General features: G+C 39.8%; 1 protein-coding gene across 3 annotated transcripts in view; it reads right to left on the bottom strand.

The window, feature by feature from the left end:
* The window catches only part of LOC118287051 (nuclear receptor-binding protein 2), a 40,880-nt gene extending 16,541 nt beyond the window's left edge, over positions 1-24,339 (bottom strand). The window contains exon 1 of one of the 3 annotated variants that reach the window (XM_035611778.2): positions 23,676-24,339. In XM_035611778.2, the coding sequence (XP_035467671.1) occupies positions 23,676-23,795 (120 nt within the window). In that variant the 5' untranslated portion in view covers positions 23,796-24,339. Of the gene's footprint in view, positions 1-6,782; positions 6,922-23,675 lie in introns of those variants that run through there. The other 2 variants (XM_035611779.2, XM_035611780.1) reach the window with 2 other exon arrangements.
* Positions 24,340-24,768: the final 429 nt, after the last annotated feature.

Here is a 24,768-nt window from a genome sequence, read left to right as displayed (position 1 = left end):
CATGGGAAAAAAAGAAAGGTCGATACAGAGTGCCGAGTTTTTAACCATGCATGGACTTCTAAGTATTTATTTACTGAAGCCAAAGGTAAAGCCGTGTGCTTTGTTTGCGGAGAAAAGATCGCTGTGTTAAAGGATTATAATTTAAATGGCCACTACAATACTAAACACGCAGAGAAATACAAAAACTTCACAGATGCAGAGCAGGCAAGGACATCTGAAGCTGTGCTAGCTAAGCTACAAAAGCAACAAGGCTTTTTAACCAAGCGTTGCACATCCTGGGATGCAGCAGTCAAGACCAGCTTTGTGATATCCCAAAATATCGCCAAAAACAGTAAGGCATTTTCTGAAGGGGAGTTTATTAAAGAGTGTTTGGTGGACTCTGGCCACTGGCGTTTGAGAATGTGCCGCTTTCCAGGCAAACCGTAACAAGAAGGATTGAGGACATTGCGGGAAACCTGGAGATTCAGCTGCAAAGCAAAGCAGACAATTTCGAATTTTTCTCCTTGGCTCTGGACGAGAGCTGTGATGTCCGCGACACAGCCCAGTTACTCATTTTTGTACGTGGGATAACGAAAGACTTTGAGATAATGGAGGAGCTGGCAGCAATGCGGTCAATGAAAGGGACGACGACGGGGAGTGATTTGTTCACTGAGGTAAATGCATGTTTTGACAAACTGGGACTTAAATGGGACAAACTGGCATGTGTTACAACCAATGGTTGTCCGAATCTGACAGGAAAAAATGTTGGACTTTTGAAGCGGATGCAAGATAAAGTGACTGAAGTGAACTCTGAACTGAAATTGGTATTTTTGCATTGTATTATACATCAGAATGTGTTGTGTAAGTCAGTGCTAAAACTGAACCATGTTATTGATGTTATAACTAAAACAGTTAACTTCATCAGGGCAAGAGCATTAAATCACAGTCAGTTTGTGTCACTTTTGGAGGAGCATGAAACTGAACATGGTGACATAGGCTACCACACAGCTGTCAGGTGGCTCAGCCTGGGCAAGGTGCTTAAAAGAGTATGGGACCTGAGATCAGAGATTCGAGAGTTTTGTGATATGAAAGGCAAAGACATCCCAGAGCTCTCAGATGTAAACTGGATGGCTGATCTTGTATTTGGTGTGGATGTGACTGCACTAATGAATGAAATAAACACCAAACTGCAAGGCAAGGGCCTATTAGCACATGAAATGCACAGCCTGGTGAAGGCTTTCATCAGAAAGTTGCAGTTTCTCTCAAGGCAGTTGGAGGGTAACACTCTCCCCCACATGCAAACCCTGAAAGAAGCCACACCATCAACCGATCACCTCCGCAGGTACTCATCCATGTTAGTGGCACTGCATGGTGAGTTTTCAAGGCGATTTCAAGACTTCAAAACAGTTGAGGGTGAAATGCACATGATTTCTTCTTCCTTCACTTGCAGTGTGGACAATGCACCTAGTGATGTTCAGCTCGAACTCTTTGACGTGCAGTCAGATATAGTGCTGTCAGAGCGCTTTAAGTCGGTATCACTGCTGGATTTCTATTCTTCTCTCAAAGAGGAGAACTTTACACACGAGAAGGCATGTTCAGAAGATGTTGGTTCTCTTTGGATCGACCTACATATGTGAACAAACATTTTCAGTGATGAAGTTTAATAAATCCAGATACAGATCTTCTCTCACTGATGATCACCTGTCAGCTGTCCTTCGCATATCCACCTCTGACATTCAACCTGACTTCAGTGCACTTGTTCAAGCCCAGCACAGACTAGATTTCTCTCACTGAACAAGAAAAAAGAACTGAAAAACAGCAAATGAGGTAGTAAGACTACAAACAAAAAGATAATAACACTTTGTATAAAGATAATTTAATGCTGTTCTTTGAAAAACAGCAAAAACATGCACATTTTGTTTACAATTGCTTTTGTGGATGTTGATTAAATAGTGACATAATTGCATTTTGTACTATGTCTGCTTCATTTTTTTCATGTCCTAATCATAACATTTACTCTTACCAGTCGCAGCTTATTAAAGACCTTACAATTTACTGCTTTTTATAAAGAGATAAAATTAATATTGAGCAGAATTGAGTTTAGCCTATTTGTCCCGCCCTCCACAACAGTCCCTGTTTCTCATGTGGCCCCTTGGGAAAATGAATTGCCCACCCCTGTTCTATATGATATCCAGATATTTAGAATGGTGTTAACATTAGGCTATAGATTTAGAGTTACTCTAGACAGAATTCATTGTGCCGTATAAATGCATTACAATAAAATTACTGAATAAATAATAGGTTAAAGTTGTTTAATCAAGAGTTCCTATCTGCGGTCATAACATCACTGTGTCTATGCCCTTCTGCGTTTTTAATGCCATGCAATACAGGGGAGTCAGATGCTTGGAGAGGAGATGAAGAGACAGGATCCAGTGAGACAACAGCAGCCCAGAAGAAGATCCCAGTGGTACAGACAGATGCTAGTGTAGACGAGGAGACCAATCATTTTGATTATTTTGCTCATCCTCAACCACAGGATTCAGACACGTTTTTCCATTACCATCCTCAGCAACCCACAAAACATCCTCTGCTAGCTAAAGTTTTTCACAGCAAGCATGGCACCAACCACAAGTGGCTGACATCCAGTGAAAAATGCAATCACTGTATTGTTCTGTGTGTTTGGCATTTGCACCTGCAGCAAGTGATAGTCCTTTCATAAAGAGAGGTATGAAAACATGGAAACATGTTCATCAGCGGATAGAGGCGCATGAGAAAAGTAAGATCCACAGAGATAGTGCTGGTGCTTACTTTCTGTTGGCTAAAAGGGAAGATGTAAAGAGCCTGCTGGCTGGCAAACAAATGTCTCTACGTCATGAGCTGGTGAAAAAGAAGCGTCAGGTGATGGAACGCATCATAGATGTGATAAAAGTCATAGGCAAATGTGGACTTAGTTACAGAGGGGGTCAAGCAGAGGCTGCTTATACTCTGGAAAATACTGCAGTCAATCATGGCAACTTTCTAGAGTTGGTCATACTTTTGAGCCGGTATGATCTGTGCCTTCAACAGCACATTAGCAGTTGTATTGAGCAAAGCAAAAAGCTTAATGACACTGGTGCAAAAGGTAGAGGTTCTCTTGTGACTCTACTTTCAAAGGACATTGCTGGTAAAGTTGTGGATGTTCTCAGCCAGGTGATAAAGGTCACGATTGCAGATGAGGTTAGAGGAATGTTTTCAGTTCAAATTGACACATCAAAGGCCCAGTGAGTTAGATATGTCACAAATGCCATTCATGAGTGGTTGGTCGCTGTGGTGGACTGTGAAAAATATTATTTCACAGAGCTGCTGAAACACACATTAGACAAACGCAGCGTTGACACATGTGTGGGCAACTCCACTGATGGTGCAGCAAATATGCAGGGACAGTGCAAAGGGTTCTCTGCATTTCTCTCTGCCTTGAGACAATTTATGTTGTGATTTGGCGCTATACAAATAAAACTGAATTGAATTGAATACATTTGTTAGAACATATTATAAATAAAAACTACGGGGTAGTAAGAGCTGAACTGTTGCTTCGTGTATTCAATTTCCACCAAAACAATGAAAAAGTGGGACGGTCTTGGGCCTGAAACTCCCGGGCTGAAAAGTGTATCACGAATAATGTGCTAATAAATGTAAAATACAAAAGTTTTACAGAAATACTATGGTTAAATAATCATCAAAATATAAATAATTATAACATAAATATGACTAAGACAAATTACAAACAACATAAATCTGCACATTTGCATTTTCTTTGTCTCAAACTTCTTGCAAGCGCAGCATGCCGTGTATGTGCTGCTGCGGTTGCCCACTTGCTTCTCATGTAGTCGTGACTTGTGAGGATAAACTGTAGTTTATGTCCGGGCTGTTTGGAAACAAACATTATACAAAAGTAATGAAAACACTAGGAAGTGATGCAGACACCCCGGTTTTTTACATATATAATATTAGGATTTTTCTTTTAAAGACTTTTCACTAGATAGTGAGTAGGGGATAGTGAATCAACGGGTGATTTCATACATTCAAATATGCTGCCAATTTCCAGACGAAGGCTAAAATGTAAAGTTTGGTGTCCCCTGAAATAAACATTAATTAAATATTACAATATAAATGTTTAAAATTGTTTAACTGGTGAGAAAAATGTGTTTTGTTGAAAAGCTTGGCCAATAGCCAATCAAAGCTTAAGCCCGCCTCCCGACGGCCCACTGACTGGTCACGCTAGTGAAGGTGAAAGGGCATAACGACAGTCTTAGCTCAACCTCCGATGAGAGGGAGCTGTGTTAACTGAACTAGTGAGAAACTCAGCTAAACAATGGAGTTACTCATTTTAATGTAATGTTGTGGTAACATGTGGTAAGTAGAGAAAATGTCCGCTAGCCTGGATGCTAAAAAGTCTGCTAACTTAAATGCTAACGTGATTCATGTTAAAGCTACTAAAAACGGAAAATTAATTGGTTTAAGAAATACTGTTGATGAGTAAACAATGTCCTGTTCTATTGGTGTATTATTGAGAATGTTCTCAATGCTCATTTCGCTATTTGATGCTGCATCTTAGCTGTCGGCTCAGATGTGGTTTGCTAGCAAATCCCACTTTTAGCACTGGTATCTTCTATTGTTCAGGTATTTGAGAATACTTTGAAGGTGCAGAAGTGACCAATATTTATGTTGCTATTTGTGTTTCCTATTTTGCAATGTACCTTGCTCCATTAGACACATGGCATGCCTCTGCCAGAGCAGCTGATGGACACACAACTGAGGGGACTGGCAGCCCTGGACACTGGCTTCCTGTGTCATAGTCATGCCTGTAAGACTTCGACCACTACAAGGTAAGACCATAGGGGTTTGTATGTAAAACTAAGGATGCTGCATGAATCAATTTTGAAAGGGGATTGTTATCAGGATCTGTGGTTGCTTGATATCTTTAAGACTTTGTGTAACATTTTTGTATTTTAGTTTGGAGGCAAGTGGTACATTGTATGTTTTGCTGCTAACGCACAGTGATTAGTGGATCATACAGCATGAAGATAGACACTGCTATTCATGTGCAAACTGCCAGAGGAGGCCCGGAGCCATAAATACGTTACCTATTCATTGAAATGTCTGCTTAATGCCATAATTTACATACAGTTCGGTATCAATGAAGGTACTAAACCTATATTTTAATTGTGAATCTAGATATAATGGGAAACATAACAGAGTAATACCCCTTAATTTACAGAGATTATGTTAATGTTGATTTGAAATGCTGTAACAAACTTGTTTTTCCACTGTCCAATGAGCATTTTTTAATTTAGTAATTCTTTAAATTGATAATAAAAGTGTAAAAATCCAGACTTTGTCTTTGGTTTTATGTACTTATTACATTTTAAGGGTTAGGGTTAATTGTTATTGTACGTTAAAAAAACAATATTTTGATGGGAAATTACTGTAGATAGACCAGGCAATTTCATAAAGTAATTTCCGAAAATTTAGCTATTTTTGATTGTCTTTTGACCAAACTTCTTTTTCCACTGTCAATTGAATGTTTTTAAATCTAGTAATTTATTACAGTGACAGAATAATACTGTAAAAGTAAAGACATTTGCCTTTGGTCTAATGTATTTATTGCATTTTTATACCCTATTTCTTTGTTATTGTACATTGAGAAACATTATTTTAATGTAAATCGACAGGGAAATTTCATCAGTTAACTAATAAATGTCATTAAACTTACATAATTAACCTGAAAGGTAATTGTTTTTAATGTATTTGGTTAAATGAGTATTTATCAACAATAATATGCTGTAATTTAATTGATTTTGACTGTAAAACCTGTTCTGTATTTTTTACAGTTTATTCCATGTAATCTTGAGGTATGTTTAAATACCGTAATTTGACGGTATCCATCTGGAAACCCTGCTGCCAGTCTTCTTACCGTTCTTTTAAAGGTTTTTTTGTTACAGTTTAAAAGGTAAAGGATAAAAGAAATTAGTTTTAAACACAACTGAATAAAGTAAGAGAGACACCAAAAAGGATGCAACCAAATTAAGGATAAAGTCACTAATATTTAAATCGGACTATATCAACTAACATGTACAGTATTTCTCTGACAAGGTCTTCAATGTGCAACACTATTTTTTTAAGTGCACTCTGTATTCACGGCATGAGAGCATAGCCAATATTATTACTCAATTGCATTTAAACAAACTCAAAAACTCATAAGTACTGTTCTGATAAATTTTTGTGTACAAACTATTTCTGAAATTGTCACAAACTCACTCAATTTGTTGAGTTTATTTGTTCATCCAAAGTAAAACTAGTGCAGTTAGTCCTGGAATAAATCATAACTAAATGATGGTTATAATGTTCAGGGTTTTTTTTAAAGAGGAGGGAGGCCATTGAAATAAATTCAATTTTTGGAAGATTTAGTGGGTTGCATTGTGTAATAGCTTTGTGTTTATGAGTGAGTTAATAGACACACCCTGCTCTGTTATGGTATAAAACCATGGAGGGGAAAGCACAAAGCTTCTCCTTGACAACATGATGATTACGAAGGCTGGCTGGACCATCTACAGTGACATTGCTTTTACATTTGGCACAAAGCCAGTGAATTATCTAAAACTCAGGAGAAGTGTCTGATGAGTTGGCCACAGGGAGAATAGACAGGAGGATTACAAAAGAGGCCTACACTACACTATGGCAGCTCTTTCAGTGTGACTTGCTGCAGAGGCATTTTAAATGAAAGAGTGTCTTTGTTTGAGAATGTGTGTGGGTCCAATACTTACAGTAACCAAGAGCTTTGTCTCCTACATGCTAGTATCTAGCCTCTTCTTACACCATGCCACACCACATGAATATATAATAACTATCTGGTACAGTAAAGGCTACAGCCATAAAATGCCTTGTGCTGTTTGACTTGCTAGACTGGTGCATGTACGTATGATGTATGTAAATGAGCGCATCGTGCTGTCTCTTGTAGAAATTTCACTGGCATCAAAGGGAGCAGGATCAAAGAGCTGAGGAAAATGAAGAGAGGAAACCATTTCTAGCTCTGCAAAGTGGATGTTTGAGACAGGAAAAAAAGAGTTCTGCACAGTGGTATTGAGCAAATTGGCAATGTAGGGGACATTTAGCTGATTTCAGCTGGTTAGTATGTAGCAAACACACTTATCATCCGAATTTAAGGCATCGGCATGAACATATTTGCCAATTACCCTCAAATAAAGCTGCAGTTTTAAAATTCAGCATGATTTAACTTGTACTAATGAGCAAACACCAAAGCGAATCAGAGTTTAAAAACCAGACAAGACTCCCTACTGCTTGATGAGCCAACTCTCACTCTCCTCCTTGTTCCTGTCTGGTCAGCGTCAGGGCCTTGAGCTACTGACCGTCTGCTGACCTTCATCATCCACATGTGTTGCTCAACTGTCCGCCTCCACATCTTTCCCTCTCTTTCCTCATGTCACATGCGCAGAACACAATCGAGTCAGCGTCTCGGACAATGTGTGTGTCCACACAGCATGAAGAATAACTCTATGGCCCCGGCCGTGAGCAGGTGACGGGAAATGTGCACTGTCCATGATTTTTCATCGTCAGCTAAATGATGTTCACTTGTCAGGATCATTTCTCAAATGAATGCCCTTCATGTCCCACATTATCTCAATTAAACTTCTGCCAGGATCCTGACCTTCCAGAGCATAAATGGTTGTGTCACCTCTTTCAAAGGACACACAAGGGTCACACTGGTGTGACTCGGCTTGTGAGCAGATATTTGACAGATCAGCCTTCATCAGGTCTCACTTATTCATTTTCTCAGAGCAGTTACAGCTCCCCACTGTGAGGAATGTGAAGAGCAAGGCGGGTTAGCAGAGCCGATAGATACAGAGTGGAGAGCTGCAGCAAAACAAAGACAACATAGTCAAAAGACAGTGAAAGATAAGGGAAAGTTCTTCAGCCTGTATCATTAAGCTCTGCAAATAATATAAAAGCAGAAAAAAGAGATAGTGTACCATTGTGCTTTAAAAAATATGACCTCTTTTCAAAAAAGATTTGCATGGTATCAAAGTCCTGTACTTTGTACATAAGTAGTGAGCATTATGAGGCCTACACAAAACATGCTTTGTTATTGCAGATGCTTTGTCTTTCACATTCATGTTTCAGTATTTCAGTCTGATTACAGTAACCACTGTCCTCTCTCTCTTTGTCACATTGTCAAAGCTGCAGATTTATAAGGCCCCTGGGAGAGAGATGGCAAAACCACAAATACATTCAAGAAGAAAGACGCTGCCCGGACCAGGACGTGATGAGCGTTTGGAGTGTTAGATTTCCACATTTCATAAGGCTTTTTAACCCAATTCAAAAAATAATAACACTATAATCAGAGGTCAGACAAGACATGAGGCTATTTCCCCGAAACTCATATGGTAGCTCATGCACTGGCATTCTTCTGCATCATAAATTATTTATTTCCAGAAATTAATTTGAATAAATTCATAACTCCCTTAGAAAATTAGGTCATAAGTAATTTGCTATTAATGAGCTAAATCTTGAATTTGATATTCAATTGTTTAAAATGTTATAAACATTTGCGAAAATGAAAACTTAAAAGAAAAACCAAACCTAAAGAAGTAACAGTTACCTCAGTTTGAGTATAGCCTTGTCTTTATAAACCCTTATTTTTTAATTAACAATATAGTCCAAAAATCTTTCATTGATATATATGACTTAAAATATACATTCCTGTGATCTTGACCAATCTTTCCATTCCATCTTTTCCTCCTTGACATGTTTTGATATTCACAGCTATGGATACATTTTGGTCAGACCTTCGTTTGTCCAGTTCTTCTGCAAAAATATTCTCGGAATAGAAGATAAAAGATGTGTTGACAATTGTTAAACTCTGAACTTAACAGATCTTTAATCGTGAGTAGATATTAAATCTATAAAATATCAGAAGATGAAAACAGTTCCTAAACCCCAATATCATATCCTCATATAGCTTGTTTATTCTCACTAAAAGTACCAAAAACAAAGATATTAAATCTACAATGTAAACCAGAATGGCATAGGGCATACATGCACCAAGGCAGAACAATCCAACACATGAAAGTCTGATAACCTAAATTATTTATTAATCATAAAACATAGTTTTAAAAAATGAGAACAATTCCAGCCCCTTGATCCAGTTTCTCCCAGTCCCAGTCCCAGTCCATCCCCCATAGTTTTTCAAAAACCTATGGGAAACAATGTTGTGTGTTGATATTACAGCCAAGGTCTTACTGTTTGTATGTGTATCTTAATAGTCTAAATCGTACAGTTTTTTTAAGGGGGAGTTTTATGGGATCATTGGGTGCTCAGCACCCTTAGAGCTCTTATCCTAGAATCGCCCCTGCTCGGAATCAGGGCCCAGGCCCAGGCCCAGCCCCATCCCTCCACCAAGTTTGGTGGCAATAGATTATTAGTTTTTGCGCAATTCTGCTGAAAAATATTCCAACAAACAGACATGGGTGAAAACAACCTCCTTGTTGAAGGTAATAAAGACAGGAAATCAGTAGATGCCCTTTTGAGAAAATGGCAAATTTGCTCCATAAGTGAGTTGAATGATAATCAAAAATGCAAAAAGGTTAATTCTCTGTCACGCCGCTAATCAAAAATAATCTATGAACCATTTTAGCACTAATCAGATTCCAATTCAAATTTATTCCGACCAGGGGCGATTCTAGGATCAGAGCTCTAGGTGCTGAGATACCAATTATCCCATAAAACGCCCCCTTTAAAAAAAACTGTACAATTTAGACTATCAAGATATACAGACAGTAACACCTTGGCTGTAATATCAACACATAGCAGTATTTCCCATAGAAAAACTTAGGTTGAACTTTGATTGTAATTCATGAGGCTAGATCTATAAGAACTTTATGCTCTTGTAAATAATGCTGTAGACTTACAACCTATACATGTGTTGTATGGACACTGACCCCGCCCACATACAACTACAATTAAGGGGGGGAAAGTAGCTTCTTTTTAAAATATCATTGTTTGCATAAAGACAAAGATAAAAAAACAGCACGTCGTCAATCACCGCAGCTCAACTACTGCAGGTCATGTTTTACCATTTCAAAAAGAAAAGTGCAACCAGCAACACTGCGGGCCAAACAGAACGGGCTCTTCACAAGTACCGTTAATAAGAACACAGCAAAGCTCTCCGCCGACCTCACATCGTTGTGTGTGTGATCATTCTATGACGGGGGGGCTGTTGTATTATCGTTGTTCAAATATTAAGTTTAAACCATATACTGTCATTTCTAAGCTGGGTAGACACGCCACTGATTATGAGCATCACTTTGCTTTGTTTTCATGTTTCATTCATGAGTGAGGTTGGTATCGCTCTTGATCTACCATGAGGAATATGAGTAGTAGGGGCCATCTGATAAGGCTGAGAGACACTCATACTGTACGTTGGAATGTCCAAGAACAGAAAAGGCCAATGTGGGAGAAATAACTCCCTGCCTTATCACACCTCACCAACCACATGGTCTCCTCCACTGCCAGAGGTTAAAACGTGAGCGAGATAAATTCTTATCCCCATTGTTATCGGCTCCGTTATCGTCACATGATTCGTTGTTCTAGTTTTTTCCTCAAATAATCACCAGGAGTTACTGCCGCATTACAGTGATTTATCTAATCTGTCTTTTCTTGCTGATTTTAAGGGACAACATGTTAAAGAGAGGGGTGGGCATGCAAAAAAAGGCTGTGAGGCAGAGTTGAAATCACAACGTCATTATTAAAGGTGATACACCACAGCTCTATAAAGCATCACATTTATGTTGGCAGGCACTGTAGGAAGCAACAAAAACATGAAACCATTTCACATTTTACAGATGAAAAATATAAAAATAAAAACCGATAATGTTATAGGTACTAGTTAGTTTCTACCTCTATGTATCGCTTTACTCCAATGACTGTCTCGTTACCTATCAGTTGACATATGCACCAATAGCAATACATCGGCAATGAGCCAATAGTGGAAAACTTTTAGAAAGGGGGTGATCATTGTTGTTTGTGTGTCCCTTTGTCAGACTGAGCCACAGCCGCCCTAAACAGTGAGATGATCAAATCCCTCAAATCCTTGATGAATCTGGGAGTTCCAACTGTTGGCCTGTTATCAAGGACTATTTTGCAAACATATTGGGCCCTTTATGCATATTTATATATAAGTCTGTGGTCAGTGATTGAAAGTAGTAATGGCAAATGTTGACAATTAACTTGACATCTAGCTACTAGTTACTTAACAAATAACAATAAAGGCCATATTCTGTATAGTGAGTACTTCAGTATTATGTTGTTGTTTTTACAACTTAAGAGGCAGCGCAGCATGACTGACATCATTAACCTTATAAAGTTGCCGTGGAAAACAGGTTAGTTTCTATTTACACATCCAGTAGATACAGAGCATAGCAAGTCAAATACTCACTCTCCTTTTAGCTTTGTTTGGTATCACTGAGGTAAAGATCTCTCTCATTTGTGACTACTGCCGGAAACAACACTGATGAAGGTGGAGAGCATGAACCAAAGTTCATGTAAAATCAAACAACAGTTTGTCTAGCTTTGTACACTGTAGTACTGCTACTTTAGCCAGATGACCACCATTATCTGTGTTACTGCAGATTTTTGCTTGAGGGATTTTCCCACATTTCAGACTTTCATGATGTTAAAAAGACAGGGGAACTCCAAAATCCTCCAAAAGCACCACTTCTATATTATATTAAAGCATCAGTATATGATGTGTTTTCATCTGTGTTTATCAAACAACATTATCAAAAATGTATGTATCAACAAGTGAGAATACCCTCACTTGAATAGTACTACATAAAGGTGAGCCTGGTACTTTAATGGCCACAGAGAGGGGAAGGTTTAAAAAATAGGGAATGTTCTTTTTTTCATGAACAGTCCAAAGCCTTGGAATAGAAGCAGTGATTCTACCAAGGCAGCTAAAAAGACCTGAAACTGGCCCCCTTCCCGTTTCTTTAAAAACATTTGCAATTGACTGTGTTCCTGCCAGAACTTTACAAGGTCTGGCAGTGTGGGCCTGAGTATTAAAGTTCTCCATAAAGCTGGACAATTCTTGCCCACTGGATTACCCAATTCATGCTTGTAAATCCACACAAACTACTTGCTTCATTGCTACTATAAACCCAACATAAGAGCAATATGTTATGTGAGCTCCAGTGACCGCACCCCCCTATGATGCAACTCAAGCAGAGGTTACTACAGTACAGCTTTCCAGCAAACAAAATAAGTGACTCAGAAGGCTTGGCAAACAGTGCAAAGGGGTTTTGGGGTTTGGGTTTCACACAGGAGCGGTGTCCTTGAGCATTTTGGGATAGTGTGGACAGAAAAGCTAAAGGAAGGCAGATATGATAAGGATGACAGAGCAGAAGAGGTGTGTTCATCATGTAGTGTACATCTTCCAGGGGGATTACGAGTCAACCTGAGCTCGCTCTTCAGCACGTGTTCAAACAAAAGCCTGTTGGCAGACATGCATGGAGACAGCAAGCTGCTTTTTTTGGTGCCTATCAGTGCTCAATAGGTAGGTCTGTGAAAGTACTACGTGGGGGTTACTGTCTGTATGTCTGACCCAGACCTACCTGTAAACAGTTTCTTCACAAGATATCAGGGGCTACAATTCATATAGTCATTATTGCAGTCAAAAGCCGGCCTTCAGACTGAAAACCAGGAAGTCCACTTAGAGTAACAGATGCGCAAGCCAAAACACTACACAGCTGTTCATAAAACCTATGAGATAGTATTTTAAAACCCTGGAATGTTATCACAATGACAACCATGATCATAATGTAAACAGTAGACAGGTAATCATGTTACAAAGTAATCTACAAGGAATACGTGCTTACACATATTTGATTGCATGATGATGCTGCATTCCAAACTGATACATTCAAAGCTTTTACGGTGGGAACAAGAATGGTAATGATAGCTACATGCTTTACATGTTCATGTATGTATGTTTTTTTAATAGACACATTTATTTTACTAGTAATATAATATACTATCTGACTATAAAAATAGTGAATACGTGTTGATTAAATGTACATTATATTCAAGGCAAGAGAAATACAGAGGACATGACCTCTTTGTCCTTAATGTTAGGTACAGCCCTGATCATCAGTGTGTGGGACAGGGTTGGGGGTGGGGGATTTATTCACTGGCTCCATATTTAATTCATCAGCACTGATTGACGGTTGCTGGGATGCTACGATCCAATTCTAATTCAACTGCGGCTCCTGCAATACTTTAAGTGCCCTCAGCTGCATAAACAACACAGACGCATTCAAATTCCGAAAGCAAATTAGTGTCGCAAACCTGCCAAACAGGTACGGCAGCAGACTTGGGAAACAAGGGTTAGATGTAATTTCCGCTCACGTGGGGAAGGTCTGTAAAGGAAGCTTATGAGACCTTAGGTAACAATTCTGAACTGACTGAACAGCCCAAAACTTGCTAGTTTTGCTCTTTTTTTGATTGAAATATAATTTTTGTTCTCATAACATCACGGAGAAGTGAGCTGTGTCAAGTGGTTTGCTTTAATTGACAGATTACTACCTGAACTGTGAATGTTGAAACGAGTGAACAAACCTCCAATTTTCCTACAGGAATGGTAAATGGACTTTATTTATATAGCTGCTTTTCTAGTCTTATCGACCACTCAATGTGACTTGTAGCTTTACAGCACAAGTCACATTCGCCCATTCACACACATTTATACAGAGCTGGTGTTTACCACGCTTTTTCTGTCACATTCATACACCGCCGGAAGAGCCGTCAGAGGCAATTTAGTGTTAAGTGTCTTGCCCAAGGACATATCGGTATGTGGACTGGGGGAAGTGGGGATCTTCCAGTTAGTGGATGACCTCTCCTGAGCCACAGCCACCCAAATCAAATTAGTGATTAAGTATAAGCAAGCGACAAGTGCCAAAAAAAGGGCAAATGGCAAAAATAGAACCAGAGATAAAACAGTGAGGTGGAACTGGCAAGATGGTTTCACTGAAAGAGTCAAATGAATGTTGATTAACAGAATAAAATCACTGATAAGGTTTGCCTTGAAGGTTGAAAAGAAGTCCAGCTGCAAAACACCATGCCCTAATCTACATGATTTATCTGAAAAATAACCAAACTACCTTTAGGGCAAATAAATATAAGGTTTTTGCCAGTTCATCCTGCCAAATTAAAACAATTTAATGTGTGTGCACTATTTCTCCAGAAGACTTGATTTTGCTGGGTCCTTTTTTATGTGTATATTTGACATACACTCACATAAATCCATATTTAGTTTTAAAGGTCAAGATACAACCTTTTAATGTTCAAGTGCAAATTTATGAATCAACACTGCACACAGATTTCATATCAGTGAGTAAACAAAGTAAAGAAACATCATGTTATGTAATATTCGTCCAAAGTCATAGATAAAACCAGCCGAGTGTTAGGGTTCTGGGTCCCAGCCTCCTCCTCTCTCTCCTGTTCACTTTGAGGACAGCCCCCTGGACACCAGATTGACCAGAAACTGAACATATTATGGCAGATGAAACTCCCCCCACCTCTGCAGTGGACCTCCCCTGTCCCTCCTTTGATGATTTAAATTGTTTAAGATCAATATTACTGCAGGATCTTAGTAAAAATGGTCACCCTCATATAGGCCTAAACCCTTTGATTCTAGTTCGACAAAACTGCTTAAAGAAGCAATAGAGGCAATATGTCCTTCACTGCTGACCATTATACTGTATAAGGCTCTCTGACTTCTGGAGTTGTACTAGATTTTTGTAAAACATTCGTCCGGTAATGAAGGACTCAGTTTAGATCCCGCAGACCATAAAACTTCTGTTCAAATCAATCTTCAAATCAAAAATCCTTGAAAAGGTCATTAAACATACAAAAAATAATACAATAAATAATGAAGCATTAATAAAACCTACAGTACTGCCCCCTCTGCTCGAGAACAGCCATCCACTCTACATCAGGTCACCTGATTAAGATGCTACCTTAAAATCATTTGTAGGAATTTACTTTTATAGAATGACTTTCAGCTATGCTACACTTCTTATCTTTTATTTGGGACTTTTTATCTTTTTTATTTCATTTTTTGGTTTTGATTATGTTCTGTTTGCTGCTCAAAAAGTGCTTTATACGTTTTTCATTTCTTTTTCATTGGGATAGTTGTGTATAATGAGGCTTTATGCAACCTATTCAAAACTGCCGGACTCAGCAGGGTTTGTGTCACGTTTTAAGGCCGAATATTCTCACACATTCTTTGAAGTTACGCACTGTATAACACCAGGGCAGCTGTGGGGAGATGGACCTTGGCCTTTGCCTTAAAGCAGTGGGAGGGATGAAAACACTCACATTCAACAGCAATAACAACCCAGCCATATCTGTGCCATTACAGAATTTATAGTCTCTTCCACTAACAGCAACCCTTTTAAATGAGCAGGGATGGGAATCAGTCAGGACTTAGTGTAGACAGCGGAAGGCTAAAACATTTATTCAAGGATTCACATTACAATGCATGATATGACAGTAACTATACTGTGCCTGAGGCTATTTTTATAATCTATCGTGTGTGCATCATAGTCACAAGACTATATTTGCTAAGCTCTGAATCTGGACTTGGAAAATCCATACTTTTCTACTGTTATGCAACATGTGCTAATGCAAGGTTTTTATGAATATCAATAAAAGGAAAGTCCACGTTGAATCATTAGATTTCCTAATAAGAATCCGTTTTTCGGCATGCATAGTAATCAATGGGTTGGAACATACATAGGGATTATATATTTCTAATGTAGTCTTTAGTTGACCTGGCAGACAAAGCAGCAGTAGAGTAGTGGTGATGCCATAGCAAAGTTTCCATTCAGCTTTATAGATGGATGGATGGATGGATGGATAGGGTTAGGCTTTATTGATCCCAAACTGGGAAAAAGTTACATATTTGAAGTGTTCCTGGAGTGGATGACAGCACTTGGAGCTGTTGGTATGATTCAAAATCAAAAGACACTTCCCACAATACAGCTTTTCATTTGACTCGCCACTATACAATTGGTTTGTAATGCAGACTTTTTGCTGATAAATTTGTGATTTCGTAGCCCAAGGCAAAGCCTTTTTGCCATAACTTCAACATTTTTTTTGACGTAGAACAAAATGAAGAACGATTAGAAGACATAATACAACTGTTTCAACAATCAGAGTAACACTTGACACAAATAATGTGTAAAATCAGTTGACTTCCTCTTTTTTAGTAATGCGGTTATTCTTGGCTTTCTGAGACCATACTTTGATGGGAGATTAGTGGAAGCTGGTTAACTAAGCTTGATCTTTGTTGGAGAAATTAACCCTGTAGAAACATGTTAGCTACAGCTTTTGAGATGGCCTTTCATTTGATCTTGCTTTTTTGACCCTAATTTAGGTTTTTGTTATAGTTTCCACAATTTCCAACAATGCTGACATTTACAGACAATGTCTTGGAATTTTAATTAGTTTTTTGTGAAACATTGTTGTCGTTCAGAAAATATCTTGATGTAGTGTCAGGCTGTATCCACAGGTTGCGATTTGTGAAAAAAGCAGAGGGAGGGATGACTCAATTATGTGTCACGGGGTGGCTTCTAACCCCCAACCTCCGGCATAAAAGACGGATGCGCTACCAAGGGAGCTAAAGCGCGTGAGCTCTAGCATAAGCTGCTAGCACGTCTCTTAACATGTCCACGAGTGAGGTTAACACACTGCACACACTCGACTGGCTGGACCACCGTCACACAAGCACAACAAAACAAAACATGCAAGAATAAATCCCCCTTCCAAATATTGCATGACCAAAGCTAATGGAACCAGAATCATTATGTAAATTAGCCAATGTCATCTATTTTCTCAGGAATGAGAGTGCTGACAGTGGGTGGTCCATTTCGTATTTTATCGTTCTATCGCACTGTTCATGTTACAGCGCTTTACTTAGTTTCAAAATGTGTATTTTGGGAATTTTATATAGCGTGTCGAGGTAAAAATAATTCAGCAAAGGTAGGGATATGTAGACCAGAAAGGGGGAAATCCCACGCATTCCCAACGGTAAATCGCACCCAGACAAAATAGAACAAATTGAAAGAATAGAATCTGAGTTTTAAGTGTTTTCATTATAAGAGGGGGATTTTCTTTAGTGCATTTGATTTAATTGCAACTACACAGAGAAAAGATTACACTAGCAACAGAAACGGAAGAGAGCAGAGACAAACACTGAGGAGAAATAATATATGGAGAGGATTATGCAGTCTGAATTATGAAAATGTAAATTGGACCGTTGACTTCTGATGAAAGTAATATGAAAAATGAAGTCTGTCCTACAAATATGTCTAAATTTAAACACTCATTTTAACACAGCATTGCAAGAAATGACACTGAGCGGCTGTGTACAGAGCATGCTTGAGTAGGTATATGAGGCATTCCTCACAGGCATACATGTCATATGATGAGAACTAGTCTGACAACTCTATGAAAGCCTGCAGACATGTCAGCCATTCCTAGAGGATTCCTTTTCATGCCAACTTTCCCACCGACCTGGCAGAAGATCCAGGGTGGCTCCATTTCACACAGCTGGAGTGGAAAACGCTGACAGACACTTCTCTATTCATCCCATCGGATCTGATGACACCCACCGGCCTTGCTGGCAGATGACAGGATCCCTCAAGATCACATGACCCCAACAACTTACGCGGAGTTCACACTAGACAATTTTAAACCTAATTTTCCACTTGCTGACAAATTCTGGAACTTGCTGAGTAAACCCCAAATAGGACGAAAATCGCGGTTACTTTGGGGCTCGCAAATCGGCACTCAATCACTATGTGTGAACTACCAACAACGCGATCAAAGTAATTTGCCAATGCGTTGCCGACGTCTGCCAGATATGTAGCAGGCTAATGCCAGGTTCACACTAAACGATTTTAAGACATGATTTTACGCTCGCCAGTAAATCTGGCAAATCTGACCAGACAAACCCTAACCCAGATTTGCCAGATTTATGCTTGCGGTGTTGAAACTAAATAAACAACATACCTTTAATATTCTATTTTTGGTTGCATCAAATATTTGTATGTGTTGGTTAACAAAATAAGTGAGACAAAGAAAAAAAATTAACATTTGAATTATTGGAATTCATTTAATTAACTTAGAATTTGAATTCCCACTGAAATAAGCTGAAGTCTAGTCACTTTAAAGCTATTTTGAAACCAGTGTGTTGAAACCTTTGCCATGTAGAGTGAGGGTGGAGGTGAGGTAGATACGGTACAAGTTATGGGAATGACTTCAAGTTGTTATTATTATTATAATTGTTATTATTATATGTTTTTTTTATCTCAAATTCATTAATAAACAAATTACAAAAATTAAGGAAAGCAGTGTGTACTAGGCATGTGACAGTATGAGATTTTGCAGGTATGATAACCTTGGGCAAAAATACTGCGGTTTCCCAGTATCACCGTATCTCGCACCTCAAAAATGTGCTACTGTGTGCTACTCACATATTTTGCCATTGACCAAAATATATTTTATTTCTAAATAACATATAGAACATTTGGAACATTAGTAAATGTTGTATGTTAACATATAAACATAATTGAATTATTTTCTTGAAAAAAACTGACTTCTATATGAAATTAAAATAAATGCAGTCTCTTAAGTGTTGTTGATGGTGATTGTTTGACTGCTCTGTGCTGCTCGTGTTGGAGACAGTTGTTCCTCTGCACATGGCGTGACCTGGAGGATTCCACTGCACTTCTCTGTCAACACTGGTGGAGGTGAGCTATGTTCTGACTCTCAGCTGGAGGAGAGAGACGAGACACGGAGCATAGCGGCTCAGCCTCAGCCTCTGCGGTGCATCATGAGCACAGTTGCGGAGAGTTGCGGATCCATCTCTCCGGAGCAGCCGGCGTCCACAGTCGTGTGTCGCTCCGACGCACCAAGATGTCTTCTTTAAACTTAAGGCGATGCGGCATTTATTAGAGTGAGACAGACTGCAACCGGCACTGCAGGTTAGCACGTTTAGCCAAACAAACGGCACACACGCTCACCGCTCGCTCTCTCATACCACACCGGGCAGTGCAGCGCACGGGAATTAGAAGCATGTAGCTTACAACGAAAGTTCACAGTCTCTACGTCCGTGACGTTCAGCTGTAAGGGACGCAGCGGTCCGCCATACAGCCTGAAGCTCGTGAGGTTAAGTTGCATCTTGATGTTGAAAATTGAGTTGTAAAATTCTGATTATTTATTTTTCTGCATCGACACATAATTGTTCAAAAGAGAATTGCGATGCGTCTAAGAATCGATTATTTCTCCCACCCCTACTAGAGAGATGTTGATTCTAATGTCAGGATCACCAAAGTTATTACAATTCATCCCATGGGAAACATTAATCTGTGGATGAAATTTTCAGTCCATCCAATAGTTTGTTGAGATATTTCACTCAAAACTACAAATGTAAACCTCAGTATGGTGCTCGAAAAAATATTTACCAGGGTCACCAACTTCATTAAGATTCACCCTTCTGGGAACCATGGTTTTCTGTACTCCAATTCAAAGAAATCTATTAATTGTTGAAATATTTCCACAAGATGAATAGTCTGGCGATCCCCAAAGTGGTGAAGATCCATTCTCTGCCAAAGATCAATGTCAAAGATTCACATCAATCCATCAAACAGCTTCAAAGATATTTTAGTCTGACCAACCAACCATCAGATAGAGATTCCCCATATGCCGCAAGCATGGCTAAAAACAACCAAGAATCAATGGAGTCATCCACACAAATCATTATTCTTGTATTCTAGGAATTAAAGAGTGTGAATGAGTTTCCTAGTAAGCCCTTAAGTCTTGAGCAACAAGCATTTAACAGGTGTATGTCCCTGCTGTTTCCCCTCCCGGGAAATCTGAGTGGATGTCATTCCTCATAGGGCAGCTGTCAAACCAGCGACCAGAGAGCATGCTTATGCTCCTGGATTAGTACGAAGTTTGTCATTAGGCAGATCCCCCCAGGACAGGCGGGCGGTTGCTTACTGCAAGCAACAACTTGACATGGGCTTATGAGTGGCAATGCTCTTTGTAGAGGATTTATTTTTGTCGTTTTAATGGCTCATCTTTACAACCTCAGAGATGGAAAATATCCATCCACTAATTTATAGTTGTGGTTTTAAGTACCAAAAATGACTACAGTGTAGTTTTATTTCTCATCTCTCACTTTGGAGCTCTAACAATAACAGGCTCTGAGATCTCTCTTGATTGGCTGACTGTTTTGAGTGACCAACTCAATAAACAGTAATAAATTGCAGACTGCTGTAGCATGGTAAAACTCATGGGTAAATACAAATGGCGATAGACAGCCAGCACTGAGTTAGCTCAAAAGATGGTCCAATTTAGACTCCAATGGTCTTGCTGAATTTGGTGTGGAGTTAAGCATCTGTGCCTTGGGCCTGGTTCCACTGCAAACTCCTGAGTCATATGGCGGTGTCAGGGGTGAGTGCCTGCAGTGTTGCAGCGTCCAGACAAAAGCATGTGAGCACTAACACATGCATGGGATTTTGGTTTAACAAGCAAATGCCGAAAACAGCATCTGCCCATCACATTCAACATCACATATTCATCTGTGAATTAACAACACGACGAATGAATGTTCTGCCCAACCCAGGCTGCCTCATTTTTATCTCTCTGAGAGCAGATGGAGACAGAACCTAGAAATGGAAGGTGGAGCAATTACTGGAATGAGCAGCTCTGGTGCACCACAGACCAGGAGCTGGGTGTGTTTCCGCTTCAAGAGGTTTACCCTGCAGCACTATCGAGCTCTACTGTTCAAGCTGTAATAAAACAAGCTCAGTGTCACAGGTCAGGGTGGACTGTGACTCTGGTGGACCTAGCACCCTCTGCTGAATGGGGAGAGGGCGAGTGTGAGCTTGGTGAGTTCCGGAGAGAAGCAGAGTTGTGAATGTGCGGTGCCAGTATTATTTGGCATGCATTATACATTTTGTCAAATATACTGATATATGAAAATTATTGCTATTTATATTCTGGTATGGATTTGTACCATAGCAACCAGCCCAAAATGAATGATGGTCTCTACAATCAAGTCCAGTTACTCCTGTCCTTTGGGAAGACATAAACAATGTTGTTTGTAAAAGATCTGGTCATTCTGTAACAATTATGCCCAAACACATTATCACTAAATTTAAATATAATGACAAACCTCTTACTTACATGGTTAATCTTATTATCATATTCGGTAAATTTCACATTCAAAGGGCAAGTCCAAGCTTAATTTATATATGGAGACCTTAACCCTTAGTATGATAAGTATGATATTATTATTTATTCAAGTTTGAAATTCCATTTATTCATTTTGATCTTGTCATCATCCATTTATTGCTGATTGTCTGTCCTGTTCTCTATTACTTGTATTTTGTACTTTGACAATAAAGTTTGTTTGTTTTTTTAATGTACAGTTACTCCTAAATCAACACCCTTTTGGATAACTATGACCTCGATGAATGAGAATTTCTACAGACATCGACTGATGCTGTCAGTTGTGAGAGGGTGGGTTTGTGTGTGTGTGTGTGTGTGTGTGTGTGTGTGTGTGTGTGTGTGTGTGTGTGTGTGTGTGTGGTGGGATGGAAATGGAAATGTGACAGTTGTAGCCCAGAAAACACGCAGATAGGTAATCAATGGCTGGAAAAGAACCAGGGTGGGGTAGTGACTCTTTGTATGTGTATATGTGTGTGTGTGTGTGTGTGTGTGTGTGTGTGTGTGTGTGTGTGTGTGAAGAATACTCAGCATTGCATGTTGCGATGCTGAAGAAGACCCTGTGTGTGTACAAGAGATAAACTTCAGATAAACATCTGGAGCTGTTAGAGGAGGTGACACCCGCTGCTTCAGAATGCTGAACATTTACATTTCTGTCTTTTCTTTCTCATAACAATTGAACATTTTATGGATCTTGTGTAAACAACTGGAGTCAAATTAGGCATTTAGACAAGTTTTCAGTCTTATGGAGGCAGAATAAACTGTGAATAAGCTGTGAATGTCACAGATACAGATATATTTTTCTTACTAACATCAACTGAAAGCTTGGATAGACTTTGATCCACAGTAGTTATCGTACAGCTCACATATGTTTTATGTCCAATCACAGCAGCCCCGTGGACAGAGCCGGCCCTAGCCTATATGGGGCCCTAAGTAGAATTTGATTTGGGGGCTCCCCCCACCACAACTAATAATTTTTTCAATGCTTGATATTTGATCGGCCCCATTATCAATGTAATTAGTTGTAGCTGCGTGGCCTAAATGATACCAATGTCAGCCTCTATAATTATATGGTTTTTAATCTTCAAATTAGTCAACTCACAATAGTGACCCAATTTGCAATTTAATATTCAAAGTGTTGCAGTACTGAGTGGAATCTAGCAGTTTCTTAGCTAATGGTTAGCTAGCTAAAGTTAGCTGAAGATACCTTGACTGAACCAAAGGCTTGTTTGATGGCTGCTGGTTTATCTAGCTGGTGAATGTTTATAGTAAAACATTGAAATTAGTCATGCGTGTCCTTTTTTGTGATATTGCCTTTATCTTAACTTTATATGCTACTGCCTTTTCCATCAATTGTCTTCTGACTATGGCTGTATCATGCCTACAGTTACATTGGGCATGGGGCCCCCCAGGTGGCCAGGGGCACTAAGTAGCCGCTTTGTTCGCTTATGCCTTGGGCCGGCCCTGCCCGTGGAGTCCCTGAGATAAAATCAATGCTCTGTGTTTTGAGTCAAAAGTAATAAACTAACTTTAAAAGGCAACACATTCACCCAGTTTAAAAATCTAAAACCTATATTCTGCATGCTACTGACAAAACATCCATGCAAGGCAACAATTCCATGTGCTTACCATGAGACTGTGGCCTGTGTTTAAGTAGGTCAAATGTACATGTTATAAAGCCCAATGTTGATAATCCATTAATCACTGCAGTCCTTTTTCAAACAAAAATACTGAACAATCCATTGTTTCAGCTGCATAATTGTAAGGATTTGATGTTGTTCTTTGTCTGACGATAGAGTTAACTGAATATGTTCAGCTGATTCAACAAACATTTTTTTTGTAGAAGCACATTGGGGTATGGTGACCAATTAATCATTTAATTTTTTCTAAATTACTCCATAATCTTGTTCTATAAAACATCTCATTTATCTCATTCGATTTTGTATTTGCAGTTACAAATGATTGTGATTCTCCCTTAAAAATGAAACCTTCAGACTTGTATTGACACTGGAGTCTTCCAGTCTGGAATCAATAAAGACCATCCATCCACCCATCCATCCATCTATCCATCTATCTATTTTTCCATCCATCTATCTATCCATCACTCACACGCCCAGTGTGATTGTTCAAACTCCCAGGTTCAATGTGCAGCTCCTCTTTGAGGAGAGGCAGCAGAGGGCTGAACAGCTGAACATCTTAACATTTGTTCAATCAAATGACCGAAGCATCCCTGTCGCCTCCGTGTGGATGTGTGTACACCTCGGCCCTCGGCTCAAGCCTTCAGAGTCCTGTGTGATCAGAAGGTGATCGATCCCTGATCGGGCAGCAGCCGGAGAGAAACCAACCTGCTCCTTCCGTTTCTGCCAGCGGCCGCACGGACTCTCCTCCAAGATCTCGCTCTCGTCCTCGCTCTCCTCCTCCTTCCCCTCCGACCCCGATTTCCTCTCCGGGACGGACATCGTCATTTTAACGCCGTGTGATCCGTGATTTCCGAGCCAGGCTGTCTTCTTCTTCTTCTTCTGCTCCTCCCTGCTGCCCTGCCCGGTGGAGTGTGTTGTGGTGGAGGACGCGAGACGAGCAGCGTTGACGATGCTTGTGTGCGCAGTGAAGGCCCCCCCCTCCCAGACGACACCAGCCGCTCTCCGCCCCTTTAGTGCTCAAAGCCTCTTGTGAAGACAAGCGATGTCTCTTCACACTGTGTCTCTCCTCAGTCCCTCAGATCACCCGCCGCGGGCTCCGTGTGGAAGATGATATCCAGACTTCTGCAGACAGAAGAGGTTGCGAAATGGTTTTCTGTTTCTGTTCCCAGTCCCAGCGGAGCGACGCGCGGGGGGGGCACTGGTTCACGGTGAAGAAAACGGATTCGCAGTGAGTCCAGACGCATTGCTCGTGTCACGAACCGCCTGTTTTTGTAGGAGAGTTAATTATTTCCGACCATCTTCCACCCGCGTCACTGTCGATGCTGCTGTCCGGACCGTGAGCTCCCTCCCGCCAGGCGCGGTGCGCACATCGTGTACCGTAAAGCCTCCAGTAGGCGCGCACAACACATCAGAGTACGGATGTCTGAAGCTGGAAGTCAAATCTTTGTCATCATTTCCAGAGTAATGTGGTGCGATAAAAAAAAAGTAAAACACCAGCTCCTGTCAATAAGAAACGTTACATTAACATGGTGTATGTTTGATAAATGCACGCTGAACAAACAACTTTAATTATTATAGTATAGAATAAGATGAATGAAGAGCTGCTGTATTTGCAGATTGTGAGACACTGGATCCCTGGAGACAGACATGTTGAAAAAGATTCAACCTGAAAGACACAAGATGACTACCAGCTGTCAATTAGTCTTTGTGGCCGTTTTGCTTTTGTGTGTGTAATTAGGAGGGGCCCTTTAAGTTTTATGAAATGTTTGTTGCCGGTTAGATGGCGGAGATGAGACAG

The sequence above is a fragment of the Scophthalmus maximus genome, chromosome 16, assembly GCF_022379125.1.
Source record: "Scophthalmus maximus strain ysfricsl-2021 chromosome 16, ASM2237912v1, whole genome shotgun sequence".
NCBI classification, from domain to species: domain Eukaryota; kingdom Metazoa; phylum Chordata; class Actinopteri; order Pleuronectiformes; family Scophthalmidae; genus Scophthalmus; species Scophthalmus maximus.
The sequence above is the reverse complement of the archived record's forward strand: the minus strand, read 5'-3'. Positions and strand labels throughout refer to the sequence as shown.